Genomic DNA, 23,726 nt, shown 5'->3' on the forward strand with positions numbered 1-23,726 from the left:
TCCACGCGAGCGCCACGATGAGGCAGGGCAACGTGCTCGCGCGGTTTTGATCTTGAAAATGGTTTAGTTGTCCTAGGCCAAATTTAAGTAAGAGTAGTTTAACTTTCGTATTTTTTCGCCACGGCAAGTGGGGGAATTAGTGATTATGACTGAATGAATGAGAGGTCATGACCAAGAATTTTATATTGTAAATGAGCAGAACCTTTTCTTTCGCTAAAGACACACACACAAATCTTTCACTAAATCACTTTATTGTGTATCAAAATCACGTTATTTTTCTCTCCTTGGTTGATGCATGTTAGTAAAAGATCGTGTCTCCAGTGGTTGGTCTGTGACTGAAGATGTCAATTATGTAATCTGTACTACTCTTCTTGTTTGCCTAAGTTCTTATTAATATTAAATCATTTTAGTATCGTAATTACCCCCTTTCAAACCTAGCGATCGATAGGGCAGATGATGTAAAGTTCATTTATTTCTGTGACCCACGGTAAACGAGGGTGTCATGTGACCAGCTCAACGACCAAACGCCTTTACTTTTCCCCAACTTATGTCAGGTAACCATTAGATTGAGCTGTGTGGACTCAGTGGTACTCCAAAGATCCCTAATTTAAAAATCTCAGGATTTGATGCCCGAGATCTCCAGTTCAGAAGCCAAGCACTTTACCACTCAGCCACAGCATCTCCTCAAATCAAATAGAAACATTTAAAAATAAACTTTTACTTAAGTTGCAGTGTCGTTATAGAAAAATATTTTAAATAAGAGGCGAAGGCTAGCAGATTTCCCAGATTCCGCTTACTGGCAAAATAATATTACACATTTAACACTAACTTTTGAGGAAAGTTAATACCCGCTTAGAAGTTTGTTGCTATTTCAATATCTACTAACATTTCTGATGTAGTCACTTCATTAATGTGTCTACCCATTTTTTTCATGTAAAATAAGTGCAACTGTAACTTGATAAAACATTCATGCTATTGTTCTACGCATATCTTGATCTCGGCATTCTGACAGAGGAGGCTATTCACTCCTTGTGTCAACATTGCAGATGTTGTCATGGCCATACCCAAGTACTCAAGGCAATAAGAATACTTGATTATTTTAAACTTTGAGATGTAAATGAAGCTAGAGTTCAAACTATGAGATGTAAATGAAGCTAGAGTTCAAACTATGAGATGTAAATGAAGCTAGAGTTCAAACTATGAAATGTAAATGAAGCTAGAGTTCAAACTATGAGATGTAAATGAAGCTAGAGTTTAAACTTTGAGATGTAAATGAAGCTAGAGTTCAAACTATGAGATGTAAATGAAGCTAGGGCGTATATGTTTTGTTTTTATCTTTGTAGGCTGTGAGAACTAGTCTGTATGGCCGTCCGGGAGTCAGTTATATTGACATGACTGGAGATTTGATTGGTGGACAGGTGGAAGACAACAATGTCAGGTAAGTATAAACAAGATAGTTCATTACAAATACACATCCAGATGGTGTCTGATGTTTGATTGAGCTAAAGATTGTTGAAAAATACACATACAAATAATGTCTGATTGTTTGATTGAACTAAAGCTTGTTGACTTGAGTTTGAGTCCTGCTTCTGTGGTGCTACCTTGTTCAATGAAATTTTTACTAGTTTATTTCTCCTCCGTAACTTAAAGCCTTGTAAAGCAGTTGAAGTTGACTTCTAACAGTCAATGACGGAGTTGTAAGCTCAATGCAATCATTAAGTAAAGTTCCCCTTTCAGACCTTATGGTCTATAAGGCAGATGATGTAAAGACCATCTGTTTATGTGGCCTCTGGTTAACAAGGGTCTCATGTGGCCAGCACAATGACCAACCGCCTTTACTTTTCCCCAACTAGTGTCAGGTAACCATTAGATTGAGCTGGGTGGACTCAGAGGCACCCAAAGAAACTGAAATAAAAAATCCCAGTCTCCATTAGGATTTGAACCTGGGACACCCAGTTTAAGGATCCAAGCACTTTACCACTCAGCCACCATGCCTCCTAGTACTATCATTAAACACTTTCAATTCCCCCATATTAGGCCAGATATCTATTCACTGCTAGGTGACCATTCTCAGTTTAAACATTTAGCTCTCAATATTCTAATCTTCTAATTAAAAGGTTATTTGTCTATATTCCTGCTTATTTCATGCAGAGAAATCTTAGGGTCAGTGTGCTATTACTTTCAATGTATTTCAGTTTTTTGCCAATCAGTCCACCCTCACCAGTGTCAATGTCATGTCCCAAAAAAGTTGAAGCTGCTGTGGACCTGATCATCAAAGCAGAGAGACCACTGGTGGTTGTAGGAAAAGGTAACTCTGTGGTGACATCATGTTTGAAGGGGAATAATCACTTTAGTATTTATGTTATATGTGATCAGTCTGTCTTGTCATCATGTTTGAGGGGGAATAAAACACTTAAGTATTTACATTATACCTGAACAAATGATAGAAGACACATAATTCTATATAGTTAAATTGTTCTTATCTTCTTATCTTATATGATAAAGATGTTACTTCAAAAAAGATTACCTAAATTCTGCAAAGTCACTGGTTTTCCTGGCTAGCTCAGGCAACCACACTTTTATGTGTGGCTAGGAAAGAAAGAGCATTTGTACAAACTTGTCCTACCATATGGAATGAGGAATGTGCCTTTATCTTTGTGTCTTTCTCAATATTTTATTAAATTTTGTTTTTTGTATTTGAAGATTATGGTTCAGTGTTTTATGTATAATTGCTACTTTACTTTTAAGTTTTCTTTCCTAAAGGCTTTCTAAATTTAGTGATTTTACTAAAGGTGTTACTCTAGTCAAATGTGAATATTCGTTTGTTATGAATTTCACTGCTCTATTTTTTGTATGTTCCAGTTTCTTAATGTTTTCTTGAGTTGAGGGGTCCCAAACAGAGGATGCATATTCTATTATTGGCCTAACCAAGGTTAAATAACATTTTAGTTTCATGTTCTTATTTGATTTATAGAAATTTCTTTTAATAAATCCTAATGCTTTGTTTGATTTTTTGATAGTTTCATCAATATAGGGTCACTATCTCTGGTCACTCTAATGTGTGTGTTTTAATTGTATGTGAAAAAGCAATTGTGGAGGAATGTGGAGCCAGTTGACCTTCAGAGTTGTTCATACAGGTCCAGGTCCAACTCTCCTGATTTGAAAAAATTCTTTAATCATGAATCTGGATAGTCATGTCATAAGTTAACTTGGTATGTTGGTCTCTGCTAAGCAATGTCAAGTCATGTCATAAGTTAACTGGGTATGTTGGTCTCTGCTAAGCAATGTCAAGTCATGTCATAAGTTAACTGGGTATGTTGGTCTCTGCTAAGCAATGTCAAGTCATGTCATAAGTTAACTGGGTATGTTGGTCTCTGCTAAGCAATGTCAAGTCATGTCATAAGTTAACTGGGTATGTTGGTCTCTGCTAAGCAATGTCAAGTCATGTCATAAGTTAACTTGGTATGTTGGTCTCTGCTAAGCAATGTCAAGTCATGTCATAAGTTAACTGGGTATGTTGGTCTCTGCTAAGCAATGTCAAGTCATGTCATAAGTTAACTGGGTATGTTGGTCTCTGCTAAGCAATGTCAAGTCATGTCATAAGTTAACTTGGTATGTTGGTCTCTGCTAAGCAATGTCAAGTCATGTCATAAGTTAACTGGGTATGTTGGTCTCTGCTAAGCAATGTCAAGTCATGTCATAAGTTAACTGGGTATGTTGGTCTCTGCTAAGCAATGTCAAGTCATGTCATAAGTTAACTGGGTATGTTGGTCTCTGCTAAGCAATGTCAAGTCATGTCATAAGTTAACTGGGTATGTTGGTCTCTGCTAAGCAATGTCAAGTCATGTCATAAGTTAACTGGGTATGTTGGTCTCTGCTAAGCAATGTCAAGTCATGTCATAAGTTAACTGGGTATGTTGGTCTCTGCTAAGCAATGTCAAGTCATGTCATAAGTTAACTGGGTATGTTGGTCTCTGCTAAGCAATGTCAAGTCATGTCATAAGTTAACTGGGTATGTTGGTCTCTGCTAAGCAATGTCAAGTCATGTCATAAGTTAACTTGGTATGTTGGTCTCTGCTAAGCAATGTCAAGTCATGTCATAAGTTAACTTGGTATGTTGGTCTCTGCTAAGCAATGTCAAGTCATGTCATAAGTTAACTGGGTATGTTGGTCTCTGCTAAGCAATGTCAAGTCATGTCATAAGTTAACTTGGTATGTTGGTCTCTGCTAAGCAATGTCAAGTCATGTCATAAGTTAACTTGGTATGTTGGTCTCTGCTAAGCGATGTCAAGTCATGTCATAAGTTAACTTGGTATGTTGGTCTCTGCTAAGCAATGTCAAGTCATGTCATAAGTTAACTTGGTATGTTGGTCTCTGCTAAGCGATGTCAAGTCATGTCATAAGTTAACTGGGTATGTTGGTCTCTGCTAAGCAATGTCAAGTCATGTCATAAGTTAACTGGGTATGTTGGTCTCTGCTAAGCAATGTCAAGTCATGTCATAAGTTAACTGGGTATGTTGGTCTCTGCTAAGCAATGTCAAGTCATGTCATAAGTTAACTGGGTATGTTGGTCTCTGCTAAGCAATGTCAAGTCATGTCATAAGTTAACTGGGTATGTTGGTCTCTGCTAAGCAATGTCAAGTCATGTCATAAGTTAACTGGGTATGTTGGTCTCTGCTAAGCAATGTCAAGTCATGTCATAAGTTAACTGGGTATGTTGGTCTCTGCTAAGCAATGTCAAGTCATGTCATAAGTTAACTTGGTATGTTGGTCTCTGCTAAGCAATGTCAAGTCATGTCATAAGTTAACTTGGTATGTTGGTCTCTGCTAAGCAATGTCAAGTCATGTCATAAGTTAACTGGGTATGTTGGTCTCTGCTAAGCAATGTCAAGTCATGTCATAAGTTAACTTGGTATGTTGGTCTCTGCTAAGCAATGTCAAGTCATGTCATAAGTTAACTTGGTATGTTGGTCTCTGCTAAGCGATGTCAAGTCATGTCATAAGTTAACTTGGTATGTTGGTCTCTGAATGTCAAGTCAGATTTTTGGAGTTTGAGACCTGGTTGGGGCTCACCTTTGTTTCACCATTTTGTCTCAATAGCAGTTACCTCTAGTGCTGCTTTTTATATTTTACATGCAATATTTATTTACTCATGGTTATATGCAAGTTGACAGAGCTTCTGATATTAGTTGTGAGCTTTATTTAATCTTCATATTAAATGACTGAAATTTCCTTTAATTAGTACTTAGTTCCTAATTAGGCCTAGTGGGCACCACAGGAGGACTAGGCCTCCCTGCCTTGTCACCAATGGGAGTTCATCCCAGGTATTTAAGAGAAAATGCTTACAATTATTTCTCTTTGCTATAAAAGGCTTTTTTTATATGCTTGTGACTGACTGCTTTAACTTCACTCATGCTTTGAATCAGAACTAAGGTAGTGATGATAGATCTAGTCCTCCTTAACAATACAATAGTAAGTGAATCAAAAGCTTGGGTTAATTCTTTATTTGAAAATCAAATATGAAACGTTATTAAATTAACTGGAAATGTATATTTCTATTGAAATAAAAGATAATCTACTTAATGACAGGTTGTGAAAATAAGAAAAAAATTATCTTTAAAACTTTGTAAAATACAACCTTAAATTGTTTGAATTAAGGATTTGAAGAATTTTTTTTTAATTTACTATTTGGTATATGTTAGATGTGTAATACCTAGAATGTTTTTTTTTTTTTATTTTTATACTATATGACAGGTCATAAAAACAAGCATTATAAATAAACCTTGGTATAAAAGTTACTGACCATTGAACTTAATGAAACAAAGATTTCATTTAGTTTTTATTGCAAATCTGTGCATCTAAATTGTTACATGTTCTCAGGTGCTGCCTATGCTCAAGCTGAAGATGTGATCAATCAGTTGGTTGAGATGACCCAGCTCCCTGTGCTGCCAACTCCAATGGGCAAAGGTGTTGTGCCAGATGACAGCCCACTTTGTATCTCTGCAGCCCGTTCAAAGTAATATAGTTTTTTTTTCTTGCTACGCTTTCAATTAAAGCTGTATTATTATCTTCATTTACTTGCTTTGGCAGCCATCTTACTACTATATTTATTGACTGTTCATTTCAGAGCTCTTCAAGAGGCTGATGTTATTTTACTATTGGGAGCAAGGCTAAACTGGATGTTACATTTTGCTGCCCCACCAAGATTTAGTTCAAAAGTTAAAATTATTCAGGTTAGATAAACCTATTTTATACTAATACAGTTTTTCTCAAGAACTTTTTTTTTCTCTATACACTCTTATACTAATAGAATACCTTTCTTATCACAGGTTGACATTTGCCCTGAAGAAATGGGAAACAATTCAGCATCTGGTGTTGCCCTGCCTGGAGATGTTGGTGTTGTGGTCAGTCAGGTAAATTTTACATTTCTCTTGTAAGTGTGGGGCATTAATGTGACTGATCAATCCAAAATTGTTTATCATCAGACTTTCAAGTAAACACTTTATCTTTTTTAAACAAGCCTCCAATGTAGTTCTCTATTCTCAGATTAACAATTGTTATAGTTACTTATCCTTGGATGCATAGGTTGGTTTTTAGCTAAAGGCCATTCAGCATACAAGATAAATCAAACTTCATAAGCTTGTAACTTCTGAGTCAGAAAGAGGGTCAAAAGTTGAATAAGCAGCTAACAAGTTCTTATTAAAAAAAAAAATTTTTCATGCTACAAACATGTAACAAAACATAGAACTGAGAACAAGTGGAGCAGTAATAATTAATTCAGAGCCTGCACTGGAAGAATATGCATGTGTTCATATATTTTTGGCAAATCCTATAATGGCTGTGAGAATTATTCTGATCCTGTGTTTGATAATTATTAGAAATTTATTTTTAATTTATGAGGTTCTGATGTAGTCTAACCTATTAAGTAGCTAATGAGACAGTCAGATGGACCAACATGATTAACAATGTTACTTTCTCCAACAAATTAAGTCATGGGAATTTAACATTTAGACCTCTCTGGAATTAGAACTGAAAAAAAAACAACCTTGATCTTGAAACCTAGTGCTTTACATATATTTGGAGGTAGTTTAAATTTAACATGAAGGTAGAGAAACTTTGTTTCGTGATTGCATTATCTTTTATTTCTTATATAAAGTATATTGCATGTTTCCTTTAATCATAGAACTATTTTATCTCTACTCCAGATTGTCAAAAATATAAAGAGCCGTTCAGTACAGTTTAAATTTAGTGCTGATTCTCCTTGGTGGTCATTATTAAGAAAAAAGATTGAAGCTAATGTCCAGAATGTTCAAGTAAGTAGTTCTGAAATGTCTATATGTGTAAGGTCATTTTATTTTTAGATAGTGTAACCCTGCTAAAACTCAGTGTTTGATTTAGATGCAAGCATAGCTAAAAGGAGTCATCAATGTGAACTTTATTGTTGTTATAAAAGAAAAAAGGAAAGAACCTTATATTGCCAGGATGTTGTTAATAAGACTTCTCTGTACTTGGTAAATTATAATTTCTTTACATTCATTAACTGATCAACAATAATTTTTTTTTCAGACAATGTCCAATGATAATTCTATTCCTTTAAATTACTATGCAGCATTTTCTGAGGTAAGGATAAAGCTTCTTCCTTTTTTTTTTTGCTTTTGTTTAGTGCAACTTTCATGCTTATCGCCTTCACTGGGCTGCCTTTAGGGGCTGAGCAAACTTAACTCTGTAGGAATCAGGATTGGAACTTGAGCTCCCTAGATAGGTAGCTAATCAGTTTTTGCAACTCAGCCTCACATCACACTAATTTAGAATTATTCATTTTCCTTCTAAAATAAGGTGGGAGAGGAATGGTAGCTGGAAACGAAGGACTAAAACCAATGTACATCTGTATTTACATGCAATTTTTTTTTGTTGGAGTAATTCTTGTTTGGAATTTTAAAATCTATATTGATCTTTCCAACCTTTCTCCCAACTGATCAATTAGTTATAATGTTCAGCATCAAACAGTGAGTTTTATTGTTATTCTCCAGGTTCAGAGAGCTATTCCAAAGGACTGTATAATTGTAAATGAGGGCTCCAACACAATGGATATTGGTAGAACCATGTTACCAAATATCTTTCCCAGGCATAGGTAACCAAATTGTTTTCAGTTGTATAGATACCCTTAGGGTACAACCTCATTTATTATAAAACTGAACTAAAGTCTTACAAAGTGCCTAACCTTATATATATATATATATATATATATATATATATGCCCGACCAAACAGAGCATTGAAGTATTTTAATATTGAATTTTGAAGTTGAAGAAAATTCATTGATTGTATGAAGAATGTTTTTTAGGGAGGAGTGAGAAAAGGGATACAAGAAATATGTGCTTGTGTGTGTGTGAGGTGGAAATAAGCAGGCCAATCTAATTCTACCTCACATACTATAAATCAGAGGACAAAATTGTATAAGAAAGCATAAAATTGGTGTTTTTTTTTTTTTTTTTTTTTTGGGGGGGGGGGGGGGGGGGGGGAGCTTTCTGGTCAAAAATAGAGAGTTACAAAATTAATCGACTGGATGTTATTAGAAAAAGGAAAAGCAACAGAATAGTCAAATAGTGTAAATAAGATTATATTATATTATACTAAATATTTAACACAATTTAAGTTAATCAATTATGTTTCAAGTAATAAACAATATGACATAGGTTGTGCTTTTAAAAAAATACATCATTTCATATTAAAAAATCTTTGAGATTCATAGCTTTTTTTTTTTTTCTTCAACTAGGCTTGATGCTGGAACATTTGGCACAATGGGTGTTGGAGTAGGTTTTGCAATAGCAGCTGCCATTTACTGTAGAGACTATTGGCCAAATAAAAGAGTTGTTTGTGTACAGGGGGATAGTGCCTTTGGCTTCTCGGGAATGGAAATAGAAACTATTGCCAGGTAAGACAAATTCATCCCAGTTGAACTTAGAGCAAAGTTGACTGACAAGCATGAAATTGAAGCATTAACCCAAATAACAGCTTAAACTCTTACAAAAATGTGTCACCAAAACTGTTTTAGTTATTGTCTTTGGTATGCCCCTACCATAAAGAGCTCCTGTTAGCCTTTGAAAATGGTGAATAAGGCTAAACTCCAAACATTCTGTCACAAAGTGAAATAAAATAAAAAAGAAATCATTAACCTTGAAACATTTTATAGTGTCTCGTTCTTTATTTTGTGTCATTTTGAAAAAACAAATCTCAGTCTCATGGATTGATCTGGACTAGCTTTAATCCTTTTCATGTAGACCACTATTTCATTCATGACATTTAGGTTCCTATAACTAATTCATACAAGGCATTTTACCTTAGCATCAGAAAATGTCTTTTCAAATAAATAAGAATGCAAATAACTGGACAATAATGTGTGCTAAATGACATTCAGCAAGACAGCAACCATTATCTTTTTTTAAATATTTTATTGCTTTTTTTTGGTTTCAATTAGAAAGCAGATCAAATACACAACATGCACAAGTTTAGCAGTAATGGTAAAGCTATATTAAAAAATGTACATTTATCATTCCTCTATGAGTAAAATGATATAATAATAATAATAATAATAATAATCTTTATTATCCGTAAGGAAATTTGTCTTACAATTTGTGCATTACCAAACAAAAAACATTATAACAATAAGAAACCAAAGTGTACATTCACACCAGACTCACTCATAATTTACATGTGACAAAGTTTGTACCAGATTGTTCTTATTTAATGATTTGATTGTCAGGGGAACAAAAGAGTGTTTGTGTCTGTTTGTCTTTGCTATCGGTGTCTTGTATCTCTTTTGTGATGGTAAAATCACAAAATCCTGACACAAAGGGTGATTCTTTATTTCAAGGATCTTGTTAGCTTTTTTATAGATGTTTGTCTCAAACAACTGCCCATAAGAGTTTATCTAAAACAACTTTGACCATAACCATCAAATTTCTTTAAAAAAAAACTATTTTTTACTATCAAATTAAATATTCCAATTAGCATATTATGTTATCTGATCATTTTTTGGTTGCAAATTTCTAAGCCAATTGTAACTTTAGACATTCAGAAGTTTAACTCATTGTGAATTTTCACTATAAATATATATATATATCTTTCTGAAAAAAAAAAAGGAATTTTTACAAATGACCTCCTTCTTTCTCATCCTGGCCCCAGCAATGGCCATGCCATGTTTGTGACTCATAAATTGCTGTAGATGTTAAAATATATGTTTCTATTTTCAGATATCATCTGCCTGTAGTTATAATTATATTCAATAACAATGGTATATCTTATGGTATCAAAGAGGATACATGGGAAAATGCTAAAAAAGCTGGTGACCTTTTCATTACGTAAGTCTTTTATTATAGTAAATTACCAGTTTTCATTACATTTTAAGGTCTAAGGTATTCACAGATTAGTTTTTACGTTTATATATTTTACTTTATTCTTTACTATCTTATCTTATAAAATACACATGTTACTTCAAAAAAGAAGATGATAATGTCCTACGCGTCATGCTTCTAGTCATGCATGTTAACCAATGACTTAAATTCTGACAAGTCATTGGTTTTCTTGGCTGGCTCATTTGTACAAATTGTCCATGTGGAGGTGTATAGAACTAGGTAGTAAACTTCTTTTTTGATGAGGCCAGAATAAATGTGAAAACACCTGTAGCATTGCATACCCTCCATCAATCCATATTCTTCTTAGCCTTCTTTATGCGTCATATCCTGATCATACTTTGGTGTATGCCTTAAGGCCTGATTTTGTTATATATATATATAAATGGTGCAAACAATGTTTAATGTGTGTTCCTTGCTGCAACAGATACGTATGTCTTTGTTTTTATGCAAATTGTATGTTCATATTTAGTTTTTAAGCATAATTTAAAGGCTCTTTGTGCTAATATGCAAAAGTCAAATTAACACTAGCAATGTAGGAAACAAAATAAAATATTTTTTAAATGTTAAAATTTTTCCAGAATTCCGCCAACATCCCTTCAACCCAACACCAGATATGAAAAACTGATAGAAGCTTTTGGAGGTAAAGGTTATTTTGCCAAAACTAAAGAAGAGCTGAGAGAGAGTTTACAGTCTGCCTTAAAAGACCAGACGCCGTCTATAATAAATGTTATGATTGATCCAGGAGCACAAAGAAAAACACAGGTATTTTTACTCCTTTGATTCTAATAAAATTTATTTAGCTGGGTCATTTGAGCTAGCATACAAACTCTGGGAGTTTGTTAATAAATTTTAGCTCCAAAAAATAATACTGACACACTTCAACTTTAACTACTTCCTTCATTCCCATCCCAGCCACAACAAAAACAAAAAATTTAGTCCTGTGTACCAGTACAATCTATGACTTAACTTCGACTTCCCAGTTCAATATTTAACTCTTTCTCTCCTAATTGATGATACTATCGTTGATTTGACCTCATTAAATTAAATTAATATTTAATTTTATAAACTTTACTTTGTGTTCTAAAAAAAGAGCATGCATTCCCCTTTCATTCTAGACCAAATAAAACATTTTCTGATAACAAACGACAAAGTTATTGAAGCTTAATCATAACAGGGCAATGAAATAGTAATGAGCAAAATGTTGAATTCCGTCAATGCCTGAAAAAAAAATTACGAATATAATATAGGCCTACCCTCTGTTGCATTTCATCTGTACTCCCCACACACACACACACCTGCTTTTTTCCATTGACAACGCTTATTTTTTTTAGCATACTTCAATTGATTGAACCTTCACCACACACTTTTTAGCTTTTGAATATTATGCATAGCACCTTTGATGTCTAGATCTATATCTCTCCCGTTGATGATGACATCAAAACAAACGTTTCAGAAAGTGTCCAATGTCATAAAAATCTAAACATGAAAATTAAATTAAGAAATTATATGCTTTAAAAGTATATTTAATTTTATGATTGTTTTTTATACAAGTTTGGCCCCTCAGAGAAATGTATGCATAATAAGAGTTTAAATAGTGCTTAAAAAGGGAGGAATTATAATGTACTTTTGGATTTGACCCCTTTCAAAATTATATTGTGTTGAGATTGTGAATAAAGAATTATTTTTGGTATATTTAACCACTGCGGTTTCAATCTTGAAAGGTTGTCCAAGTTAAATTTTCCTATTTTTTCATCACAACAAGTGAGAGAATTAGTGATAGGTCAGTTAATTAATGAATCAATCTATCAGGACCCTTTGCGCTTATAATATAGATTATAGAAAGAATTCATTGTACATATTTATTTTACAAATCAAGTATGAATCAAAACTCCACACATTGGCACATAAGTTGAACTTATGAACTTACTTACTATCACATTTGAATGTCATACTTGAATCAACCTTGAAGTTCAGCTTTAGCTGCAAATGCTATTTGGAAAAAAAAATTAAACAAACTAGATGTTTAATATCAATTCTTGTAATGTCTTTTTATCACAATAACATTGTCTTTTTTTTTTTTCAGGAATTTTTCTGGCTCACTAAATCAAATTTGTAATTGAAGAGAAGCTTGCTTGCCATTCCCAGAGTTTGTTTCCATTGTTGCTTTGTCACTCAGAATAATGAAATTCATTGGAATGTGTTAATTTATTTAGTAACTCATAGAGAATTACATTAAATCAAGCTAAGACATACTAAAAGTATGTTTTTGATGCAATGTTATTTTGTTAGTGTACCAGATGTGACATATTCTTTCACTTTTAATTAGCACCCATGTATGTATACCTCCTTTTGTTGTATTAGTGCCCAGTCTAGTGTGAATGCTTTAACATCTGGAAGTATGCAAAGGATGATGGGAAAGAAAAGCAGACAACATGAAGTCATCAATGTTTTAATTCTTAACTACCTAGGTTCTACTCAATTTAATTGTACTAGTCGACCACAGCGTAGCATACGACATTATTTTGCTGTGTGCCCCGCACTTTCAAAGGACCCCCACTAATTCTAGGTATAAATTATTAAATTAAACCATTTTATAACTTATAACAGATTTCCCACGGCCGCCTGATTTACCAGGAGCTCCTGGAAATCTCCTAAAATTGCAAAATATACGAAAAAGTCCTGGAAATATCCGGAAATTATTAAAATCTTTAGTAAACACATACAAATCTCCTGAAATATATAAACAAAAATTGTCATTTTGGAGTGTCATTCATTATGGAAAATGCCAATCCTAGGCGTGATAAATAAAAACGACATTATGCACTAGCCGTAATTGTGTAATCTGGTGAAAGAAGCTTCTCACGCCTCAAACTAATGAAGAATTACTTGAGGTCAACAATTTTCGAAGATAGATTGAAACATTTGGTAATTCTTGCTATTGAGCGTGATCTATGTAGGAAACAGAATTTTTATGATATACTGTATGACTTCGCTACGCGCAAGGCTCATAAAGTAGCTATGTATGTAGTAAAGAATTAATAAAATGCAAAGACGAATTTATTTTCTAATACAAACTCTTAAATTTCACTTATTATCCGTATCCCTACTCAAACTTGCCCCGCGAAATCCGTTTTGCATAGGGCCCCACAACTGTTGAGTCCGGCCCTGCTTTTTAGTGACGGGTGAATACAGAGTAGATTACTTGTTTTCTTGGTCTCAACGGTCCGGCCCTATTTAGTGACAGGTGAATACTACTTGTTCTCCCCCACCCCCCTTTTTTTTTCCTGGCATAACTCTAGTTCGTCCGTCTTGCAAAATAAAAGAGTGATCTTTCCTTTACTACTTGCTTGCATGTCCAAACTCTTGAGCCATGAAGAGAATTATATTTATTTGTATGCTGGTGGTCAAATAGAAAATCTGTTGCTATAGTGGTACTCTTATACATTACAAGTAGCATGATAATGATAATGTTATGATTTGAAATGACCATGTACTGTTGTTTTTCAAGTGATATTTGTTATTGAGGCGCTTAACTAATGATTTTTGTTCAATGTTGTTTTATAGTATCTTTTACTAAACTATGCTTCTCATTCAAGTTGACATCAAGATCTCTTTTTTTAAAATCGTATTTTGAATCAGCTTATAGAATTTTTTGATTTTGTTATCTCAGTATCATCCAAACCTTTAAATATATAATGTACAATAAGCTTAGTATTTAAGTATCTTGTATTGTTCAACCAGATAATTGAATTTACTTTATTTTAAAATCAAAATGTATGCAACCAACTGAAAATGCAAATTATTGTAAATCAAGTGATCCAAAAGCAGCAGTATTGTTCTGTTGTTGTTTTTGTTTACTCCATAAGCTTTAATTAGTACAATTATTTTTTTTTGCTTTAAATAAATTTTTTAATTTTGTTATGCAATGCTTACTGAAACTTAAATTATTCCATGCCATTCAAAGCATGGGTGGCAAGCTCTCACCATAGATAATGGTCATAGGCTACTTCGTCTGCCTCTTCCAAGCTGGGGCTCACGTATTTTAGGTCTTCTAAATAAGTTGACAGCCTTTTTTTTAGTTTTTGGCGAAGTTATCACTGACTTTGGGAAGCATGTTTCATCTTACCTAAGGTTGGTCCTGCAAATCTCGACATTCTGTCACCATTTCTCTCAGGGGTTTGAGTGCCTTTGCGAGAAAAAAAACCTTCTCTGCTGGTGACATGATCTCTTGTTAGGTTATTCCTAGAATCTTCAGCCATTGTTGTTGAATCACATTTAGTCTTTTTTTTTTAAAATCTTTATGGATGACTTCCACATCTCGCAACCATATGTGGCCTTCGAGACTATTATTGTATTTAGGGGATGGATCTTGAATGTGGTGGTATATTTTTATCTGCTGTTTTTTTTTAAATCTAGCAGATCATTACACACAATATTATCAACTTAAAAGAAGAAAAAAAAACAAACTTAATGTTAATATTAAATTTGTCACAGATTAAAATATTGGGCAGTTTTCTTAACAGAATTCAATTACCTTTTTAAAACATATAGATAAAAATAAATATAGACTTTTATTTTCTACTTAAGGCATAATCCTTTAGGAAGTAAAACTCTACAATACGGTAAAATAAAAGTTGACAAAATTAAGGATCAAAATATGAACCATTTATTTCTAACATTCACATACAATCAATAAGATTTGAATCAACAGGAAGGTGTCATCAATTAAAACATTGTCTGCTTCATGTCTCAGACATAAAATTTTCTCTAAATTGTACAATTGCAAAGATCATGACATCAAGTACTATATACAACTGTGAAAACTGATCAAACCTACATTATCATTCATATGGCATCAGCATGTACAGACAAAAAACAAATAATCTTGCTTAACAAAAATTTAAGAGTTTTGATCTTTTATCTCTTTCACTTGCAACTGTTGACTGTTTTCCTTTGATAATGCCTTGTACATAGTCAGAGCCTTAAAGACAAAAAAAAAAAATGCATATTATAATATAGTTTTTCACTTAAAAGCAAACACTGAAAGATCAATTACATTAAGGCATATTTACCTGCGTTACCATTCCTGAAACATCATTGGTATTTACGGGTAAAACCACTGTGTTGCTTTCTTTAGCAAGATTGCTAAATGCCTTGACATACTGCTCAGCAATGTTCATGGACACTGCATTAAGACCATTCTAGAAATTGATTATAAAATACAACAGAAAAATAGATCATTAAGCTCATCATCACTTTAAAGTAATAGTTTCTTTTAGAATCTTATGTTTTTTTGTTTATTTTTAAGATTTGTAAAGTTTTCACTAAATGCCAGACTTACTTCTTTAGCTAAGGCATCTGAAATTAATTCTATGGAGGCAGCTCTCGCTCTTGCTTTAGCCAAAATTGCTTCTGCCTCACCTGTTTAAAACAAAGATGAACTGAAAGCTATTTCTTATTCATTGTCAACATTTTTTTATCAATCTTAGTATTGCAAAAATAAAAATTTGTTATCTGCTAGCATTTTTTATAATATGCCAAAGAACAAGAGAAATATGAAAAATACTTTGTATAAAACAAAGCTTATATAATGTGTCATTGTATCAGTAAGTTTGGATCAGTCATGGAATTTAATTTGTTAATAGATGTAGACTAACAATAATAAATATGGGAGATAGAAATATTTTCTCAATGAGATCCTATCACTTATCTAGGTGAATGTTACCATTATCACTTTTTAAATGCATTTTTAAAAGATGTAAGACCTGATTTCGAACTTGAGGGCTTAAGCCTCCTAAATGGGACTAATTCAACTTATACCACCACATCAGTGAAGTACAATTTCTTTCCCTTGTTTGGTAACAAACAAAATAATTAGTAACCAATAGTTAATTAACTAATTGGTTAATTTTTAGCGCCCCTGAAAGGGGAAAAGACACTAATAGTTTTGTGTGGAATGTCTGTCTGCCCGTCCCATTTAGATCTCGTAAACTAGAAAAGATAGTGAAAATCTGACACCAAAATATTTTAGACCATTCAAAGTTCTGATGCAACGTCTACTTTTGTCTTTTCTAAAAATGAAAAATCTAATTTTTTAAATCACTTATTCAAGCAGTTTTTTCATTAAAAAAAAACACCTCTTTTACAACTTTTCACTATTTATAGTAACAAACATGGGAAGTTCTTTAGAAGGGGAGATATCAATATACCATATTTTTAACATAATTATGCAAATGGTTTTGGATTTTTTTTGTCAAAAACGTTTTTATTACATTTTTATTGCTAAGTTATGTAAGTTCTGTCATACTAACTACTACATTTACACACAAAAAAATGTTTTATTTTTTTTAAAGAGAAAAAATCTATTTAGTATGCATATAAGTTGGACATAATTTAAAACAGTGATGCTCAAACTTATTCGTTCAGCAGACCATTTTTAAATCACGCTGCTATCACTAGCCACAAAATAAAAAAACACTGGAAATAGACAATAAACCATTTTTATTAGAAACCATTTAATCTAGTACTTACATTGATTCATGAAAGTTTATCCTAAACCAACTTTTAACTGTCTGGCTGCATAGATGAGACAATTTGGAGCCCTGAATGTAGAATTCTAGATGTTCGTCAATAAAGAGCCTCCCGTGTTTGTTACTATTAATAGTGAATAGTTGTAGAAGAGGTGTTTTTTTTATGAAAAAACTGCTTGAATAAGTGATTTAAAAAATTAGATTACCCTGATTAATCTTTGAAAAGGTTTGCTCTCAAAATAATAATTATTGGTATTATCATTAACGCTTGTTTGCGGAGATTTAGAAACTATTCTGCAAGCAATGCAGAGTAGAAATCCATTATCTGAATTACTGGAAATTTTTCATGCAGAGATGTTTAGCTTTGTAAGTCAACCATTTCTAGTTTCAGCTGTCTGGGCACTTGACACATTTGGCAGCAGATTGATTTTCGAAACCACGAACTTTGTTCAATCTGAACACGATCATCATCACATGGTCCAGACTGAACACCTTGCCACATAGATTTTGTTGGTGAATTATTCAATGAAGTCACAGAGGCTCGGTTCCATTAGACTCGACAACTTTTCAAATAACTCTTGCTGTCAACCATACTTGGTGCATCTTCAGTAGTCACTCCCACTAATTTGTCTCAAGCAAGAGAAAGATCCTGTGATGGTTGCAACTTCTTTAGCAGGACTTTGCATGCTCCTCATAGCTAAAATAACTTCTCTGATTTCAAAACTGTTGCTTTTACCGCAAATATATACCAAGATTTTGAGCGTTATCAGATATGTTGGTAGACTCATCAGCGGCAATAGAAAACATTTTGAAATTTGTTTTTTCTGTTACATTTGAATGAAGGGTGATATCTACGCATATCTTTCTGTCACCTTGTATTGTCAAGAGAAAGGTTGACAACATCAACTGTATTTTTCTTTCCAGAACATAGTTCTTCCATCTCTGCTTGCAAACACTTTTTACAGAAATGTTTTTTTCTTGACCTTTTATAAAACAATTAGATCAATTAGATATTCATTACAAGACATCCATTAGGCCAGGTTCACATCGAACTTCACATTCACTTTCACCTTTCCTTTGGTCTGCTAGACCACTGGGGCACCACACCTGAGATGAACTCCTATTAAAAAATCAGAGCTGGAAGGAGGGGCAAGATCTGTCAATCTTCTTTCTCCATCATTTGTCTTTGGAAGTATTTCATTCTGATGTTCTTTCTGAAAATATTGAACCCTGCCTTTTTTCCTACCTGGGTAGACCACTTCGGGGGCCAATTTTGAGTTTGTTTCCACACAAACTGTCTTTGTAACCTTGTTTTTTTTTTGTAGATTCTTATTTTGTCAGGTACAAGAAATAATAGTGAAAATGTCAACTTAAAGACAAGATTGGGTGGGAAGCGTGGTCGAGATGCTAAGTACGGTTGAACTTGTCTTGTTTAAGCTACCTACGAAGAGGGCTTGAGGTTTGTCACCCGACTCAGGCAGAGTTGTGTTTACTGAGCACCTAAAGGCAGCACGGAAAAACATTCTCCCAGATACCCCCTCCACCCACTGGTCCACAAATGAAATTGGACCATAGCACTCTGAGCATGCTATAAGCATGAAAGTAGCACTTTATAAAAGCCATAATTTAATTTTTTTTTATTTAATTGAGTGTAGGAGAAATAAAAAGTGTGTAAAAAAAAAAAGTACTAACCTTCTGCTTGATTAATCTGCTCAGCTCTATGAGCTTCAGAATTTAATATTCTAGATTTTTTCTTGCCTTCAGCAACATTAATTTCTGCTTCTCTAATACCTAAGTAAACAAATACAATTAGGAATAAGTAGTCTTTTATTTATCTCTAAAAACCATGTTCAATAGGCAGTACACTTTATACCTTCAGATTCTAAAATAGCAGCCCTCTTTTTTCTTTCAGCTTCAACTTGTGTCTGCATAGCTTCCTGAACTTTAGTTGGCAATTTCATATCACCTATAAGCAAAATTGGTAAGTTAGAAATGCCATCAAGAAAATTCAAATATTTGCATCTATATTATAGTTTTTCTTAATAGTGCATTGTATATCAAAATTAATGTTAAAAAATAATACATACGTATTTCATATCTCATGCATTTGATGCCCCAAGCATTAGACGCATGATTGATAGCATCTGAAATGAAATACATAACAATTTGAAATAAACAACTCAAGAAAACATTAAGAAACTGGAACAGACACAAAATAAAGCAGTGAGATTCATAACAAACGAATATTCACATTTGACTAGAGTAACACCTTTGGTAAAATCACTAAATGTAGAAAGCCCTCAGGGTAGAAGACTTAAAAGTAAAGCAGCAATTATACATAAAACACTGACCATAATCTTCAAATACAAAAACAAAATTTAATAAAATACTGAGAAAAACACAAATATAAAGGCACATTCCTTGTTCCATATGCTAGGACAAATTTCTTCCCTAGCGCTATTAGAGCTAGCCAGGAAAACCAGAGACTTGGCAGAAATAGGTCACTGGTTAATATGCATGACTAAATGCATGACGCGTAGGATGTAATCATCTTCTTTTTTGAAGTAACATCTTTATCATATAAGATAAGAAGATAACAGGACAACAAATGATATTGAAAAAAAAAAAAAAAACATGTTTTAACAACAATTTAATGGAATCTGGACCAGATTGAGGGGAAGGTGGGGTAGTTAACATTACAAACACACGCCAAAGTACATCAAAGCAGGGATTAACATCATAGCTAGCACACCAAAATGACTAGTTTTGGCACTATAACAAGAATATAAAATTAAAAAAAACATGACAAAAATACTTACCTACGATGGCAATGTTAAGAGACTCTCTCTCTCTAAACACTGTATCTAAAGCTATTTTTCCTATCTCTGATCTCATTGTTGTTTGTGCTAGCTGAGTTATTGCATATTCAGGATCTTCAACTCCATATGATGCCTAAAACGAAAATAAAAAAGTTCAAATTCTTTTGCATTTTCAATCCAGTTTATTATTGATATAATGTTTACTTTAGAGAAGAAGAGTTTGTCATTTTGGGCAAGTTAAAATATAATCTTAATGATAAAAAAAATAATTTCAAAAATGAGTTTTTTTTTTCAGAAACGGTTTGTTTTGTAAAATTGTACAAATATATTATTTGTCTGACTTAAAGACATTAACTTAATGTAAATAACATTTAAAAAATTTTAATGCAGAAAATGGGAGATTAACCCAATAGTTCCTACTTCCAGTTTAAAAAATCCTTCCTATACCCAAGCAAAGAGGGCTAACTATGAAAAACACATCATTTTAATAGTCAAACTAGACATGAGCTCTTCGTATAGAAAAGTTAAAAAAACTATTGCTAGCATTCCAATGCATTATCCTGCCGTAGGACTTAAATGTAAAAGATGCACTGTACTGTACTGCAATAGGAGCTATTGGGTTAATAAACAAAATCGTTTGCATATTTTACATTTACTAGGATATTAAAAATTATTAACTACAACAATACCTTATATGGGTCGACAACCTTTAAATACAGGACAGCATCCATTGTTAGAGTTACGTTGTCTAGATAAAAAAAAAACTATTAAAAATTGTACAATGGTAATAATCAAAAAGCAGAAAATGGAGTACAAAATTAATTGAAAAAAAAGATCTGAAAGATCAAAACTACATTAGATACATTTTTAAACAAAAGGAATAATTTACCAAGAGTAATAGCAGCTTGGTGTGGTACATCTATTGCGATTTCTTTCAAACTTTGTACATATTTAATGCCATCAATGATGGGAAGGATGAAATTTAAGCCCTGCAAATTATTGGGTTACTTAGTGAACAAATAAAGCAATGAAATTAATCTCAGAAATTATTTTGACATAAGATTAACAAAATATAAGATTAACATATATATATATATATGCTTTAACTGCCAACAGCAAAAAGCATTTGATAAAAACTTTTGAAATTATACAAGTAAAATATTCTATTTACTGAAAACAAAAAGTAATTCTTTTTTGTCAATGCCAAATGATATAGTTATACAGATTTAAGCTAATTATCTTGACAGAACATTCATTTATAATAAAAAAATTAGCTATAAAATATATATTTCAGCATTCAATGGTAAATAGATATGAGTTGAAACAATTTTTAGCACTTTTTTAAGTTTCACTTTAATTTTGATAACTTTGTGTATTTATGTCTATATACTGACTATATAGTTATTATTAGTTGTTTTTTTTTTTCAGGGCTTTTGGAAGAAAGGATTTGAGCCTCTCAAACCCTCTATCACAGACCACCAAAAAATATATAAAATATATCATGCCCCACCCAATGAGATTGACAAAGAGCTTAAAAGAATTAATTCATCCTTTATTTATTATTTTAAGAAACAGGGTAAAAAAAAATAGTACTGTGCCTTCCAGTTTTATAACAAACCATTGTAACAACCAAAAGTTGATAAACAATATATAATATATATAATAATATGCTTTTAAAAATAATAACATACTGGCTGAAGTATCTGATTAAATTTTCCAAATCTTTCAATAACCCAAGCTTCTTGTTGTGGTACAAACAGTATGACTGTATTGATTGGAAGTCGAGACCTCTGACGAACACTTTGTTGTGCATGCTCAAGTGTGGCCTAAATAGTAGACAAAAACAACAAAATAATAATAATTAATATGAATTGAGATTCTAGATAGATCTAAAAAGTCTAATTAATGTAAACTCTACTTAGACTAGTACTAGACTGGTAAGATTTCTATAATTAGAAATATCAGGTTAGAAACAAAGACAAACACTGGCAGAAAAAAATTGGCAAGTAATTTAAGTTCAAAGAATGGAGATAGTCCAGTGTTGAGCAATAAAAAAAATTGTGATTTCCAATAACAATATATGGTAAAAACATTAAATTAAAATAAATAAATATATATATATATATATATATATATATATATAGAGAGAGAGAGAGAGAGAGAGAGAACTCCTATCCATTTGTTAAATATAATGTATTTACTTTAGTATGTTTACAGTAAACCATTTAATAAGTAGCTGATTCACATAGTAACACATGTATATATGCACATAATTTGTACACATATATTTTGCATTATTACCCATTATTTTGAAACAAAAAAAAAAAAAAAAACTATTTCTTCTCTGCGTTATATCCCTTTGATGTATATTTTCAACTTAAAAATAGTATTCGATTCTATATCAGTCAATGAGATCTGAATGATGTTTGAGTACTGTACAGAGGCAATTTAACTTCCATAGGATGAACAGCTTGGAACTGCTTTAGCAATTAATTGCACGTTTCCCTGCCTAATAATTAGAAACATAATAGATATAATATCTCTATTTATAATATAATGATGTATAATGTATGTATTGACTATCTTGTCAGAATTGTTTAGCTGATGTATCATTGATAAAAAAAAAAAAAAAACTTAACCGGTGATGTACTTTGTTCTTCCAAAGAGTTAAACAAAAAAGTGACCTTCTTATTTATGAAAAATACACTTTGACTTTGATTCCAAGTATAAATATTGTCTTCAGATTTTTTGGTTTCCCAGACCTGTCAAGACTGAGATCAGCAAGTCTAGGGCAGTCAAACAGAATATGAGGCACTTTTTCCTCTTCTTCCCGTGAATCGAAATTTGGCCATAGCCATAGCCGTGACAAATATGAGCCAACAGGACAGTGGCCTGTCCTGCACTGTGCTATTATAATTAGCAATACTTTTTTAGTCTAATAACTTAATAATAGCTTGCTCAGGCCTGGACAGCCTCGACCATGGGAAGTGTTGTTAGGGCATCTCAATCATCAATGCACTCCCAGACTCCACAAGCCTCACAATGGACACAAGGCTTTTTGGAACTTGTATATATATATTTATAGTCTCATAGACTTACTATGTCACTATAGAGTTGAATAGGTTTAATAGATTAGTAATATTTTAAGTTTTTTTTCCTTAGTAAAAAATGCTTACTTTTAACAGATTCGCTGCACATTTAGTAAGTGTTGTAAGACATAAGTTAATAACTTAGTAACTTAGTCTTAAACTTATTATAATTAGATCTATACTAAGTTATAGAATCTACTTGTCTATACTTATATAGTCTCATAGACTATAAGTATGTCACTATAGAATTGAATAGATTTAATAGATTAATAATATTTTAATTTTTTTTTCCTTAGTAAAAAATGCTTACTTTTAACAGATTCGCTGCACGTCTACTTGTCACAGTTCGTAACATTTTGAAATAAGTCTAGACTATTAATTATAATATATAATATTCTAATTTTGGAGCTAGACTAGATCTGTATCTCTCGATTAGATGTCTAATAGATCTATATCTAATTGGATTGGACAATATAGATCAAAATCTATAATAATGACAATAATGTAGATCTAGATTCTAGTCTAGATCTAAAACTTGCATCAGATTAGTCTAATAAATCTCAATGGTCAATAGATTCGTAGATTTTATTATATAGATCTTGAGACCGGTAGTCGTACATCAGTGAACTAAGACGACTACGCTTTACTAAGAACACAACCCGACTACAGTTTACAACTTGAATTTCATTTTAAAACTTTTAAATAAAAATATTTATTAAAAAGTATCACAAATACTTAAACTAAACGCTATTGTTATCTATTCTAGATCTAAATCTAGTTTCTTAGTAATTTTTAAAATGTATGACCTAGACATCTAGACTCTTTGTTAGATCTTTTTGGTAGTATCGGTATCGCTTACTTAATAGTTGCAGGT

The 23,726-nt window shown here is 32.5% G+C and overlaps 2 protein-coding genes across 2 annotated transcripts in view; one reads left to right on the forward strand and one right to left on the reverse strand.

Moving 5' to 3' along the window:
* The window catches only part of LOC106078649 (2-hydroxyacyl-CoA lyase 1-like), a 28,616-nt gene extending 13,343 nt beyond the window's left edge, over positions 1–15,273 (forward strand). The window contains exons 6-17 of the mRNA XM_056015155.1: positions 1,344–1,438; positions 2,196–2,308; positions 5,881–6,016; positions 6,128–6,233; positions 6,330–6,413; positions 7,206–7,313; positions 7,567–7,620; positions 8,031–8,131; positions 8,776–8,934; positions 10,253–10,360; positions 10,993–11,176; positions 12,498–15,273. Coding sequence (XP_055871130.1) covers positions 1,344–1,438; positions 2,196–2,308; positions 5,881–6,016; positions 6,128–6,233; positions 6,330–6,413; positions 7,206–7,313; positions 7,567–7,620; positions 8,031–8,131; positions 8,776–8,934; positions 10,253–10,360; positions 10,993–11,176; positions 12,498–12,530 — 1,281 coding nt within the window. The 3' untranslated portion in view covers positions 12,531–15,273. The remainder of the gene's footprint in view (positions 1–1,343; positions 1,439–2,195; positions 2,309–5,880; positions 6,017–6,127; positions 6,234–6,329; positions 6,414–7,205; positions 7,314–7,566; positions 7,621–8,030; positions 8,132–8,775; positions 8,935–10,252; positions 10,361–10,992; positions 11,177–12,497) is intronic.
* LOC106078685 (stomatin-like protein 2, mitochondrial) lies at positions 15,065–23,450 on the reverse strand. Its single transcript, XM_013239670.2, has 11 exons — positions 23,163–23,450; positions 21,455–21,589; positions 20,653–20,752; positions 20,453–20,511; positions 19,764–19,896; positions 19,032–19,088; positions 18,818–18,910; positions 18,637–18,735; positions 15,756–15,835; positions 15,487–15,615; positions 15,065–15,395 (listed from the first exon to the last, which is right to left on the reverse strand). The coding sequence occupies exons 1-11, from the start codon at positions 23,205–23,207 to the stop codon at positions 15,315–15,317; spliced, it is 1,011 nt and encodes a 336-aa protein (XP_013095124.1). The 5' UTR covers positions 23,208–23,450; the 3' UTR covers positions 15,065–15,314.
* Positions 23,451–23,726: the final 276 nt, after the last annotated feature.

Source organism: Biomphalaria glabrata, chromosome 1, assembly GCF_947242115.1.
Source record: "Biomphalaria glabrata chromosome 1, xgBioGlab47.1, whole genome shotgun sequence".
Classification (NCBI taxonomy): Eukaryota; Metazoa; Mollusca; class Gastropoda; family Planorbidae; genus Biomphalaria; species Biomphalaria glabrata.

What these genes read in the sequence shown, in the direction of transcription:
- LOC106078685 (XM_013239670.2), bottom strand. Translation starts at nt 23,207, where the DNA reads ATGTTACGAACTGTGACAAGTAGACGTGCAGCGAATCTGTTAAAA. An exon ending in CCAAGCTGCTATTACTCTTG is followed by an intron (nt 20,512 to 20,652) that starts GTAAATTATTCC and finishes TTTTTTATCTAG; the next exon opens with ACAACGTAACTCTAACAATG. An exon ending in TGCTATTTTAGAATCTGAAG is followed by an intron (nt 18,736 to 18,817) that starts GTATAAAGTGTA and finishes TTGTTTACTTAG; the next exon opens with GTATTAGAGAAGCAGAAATT.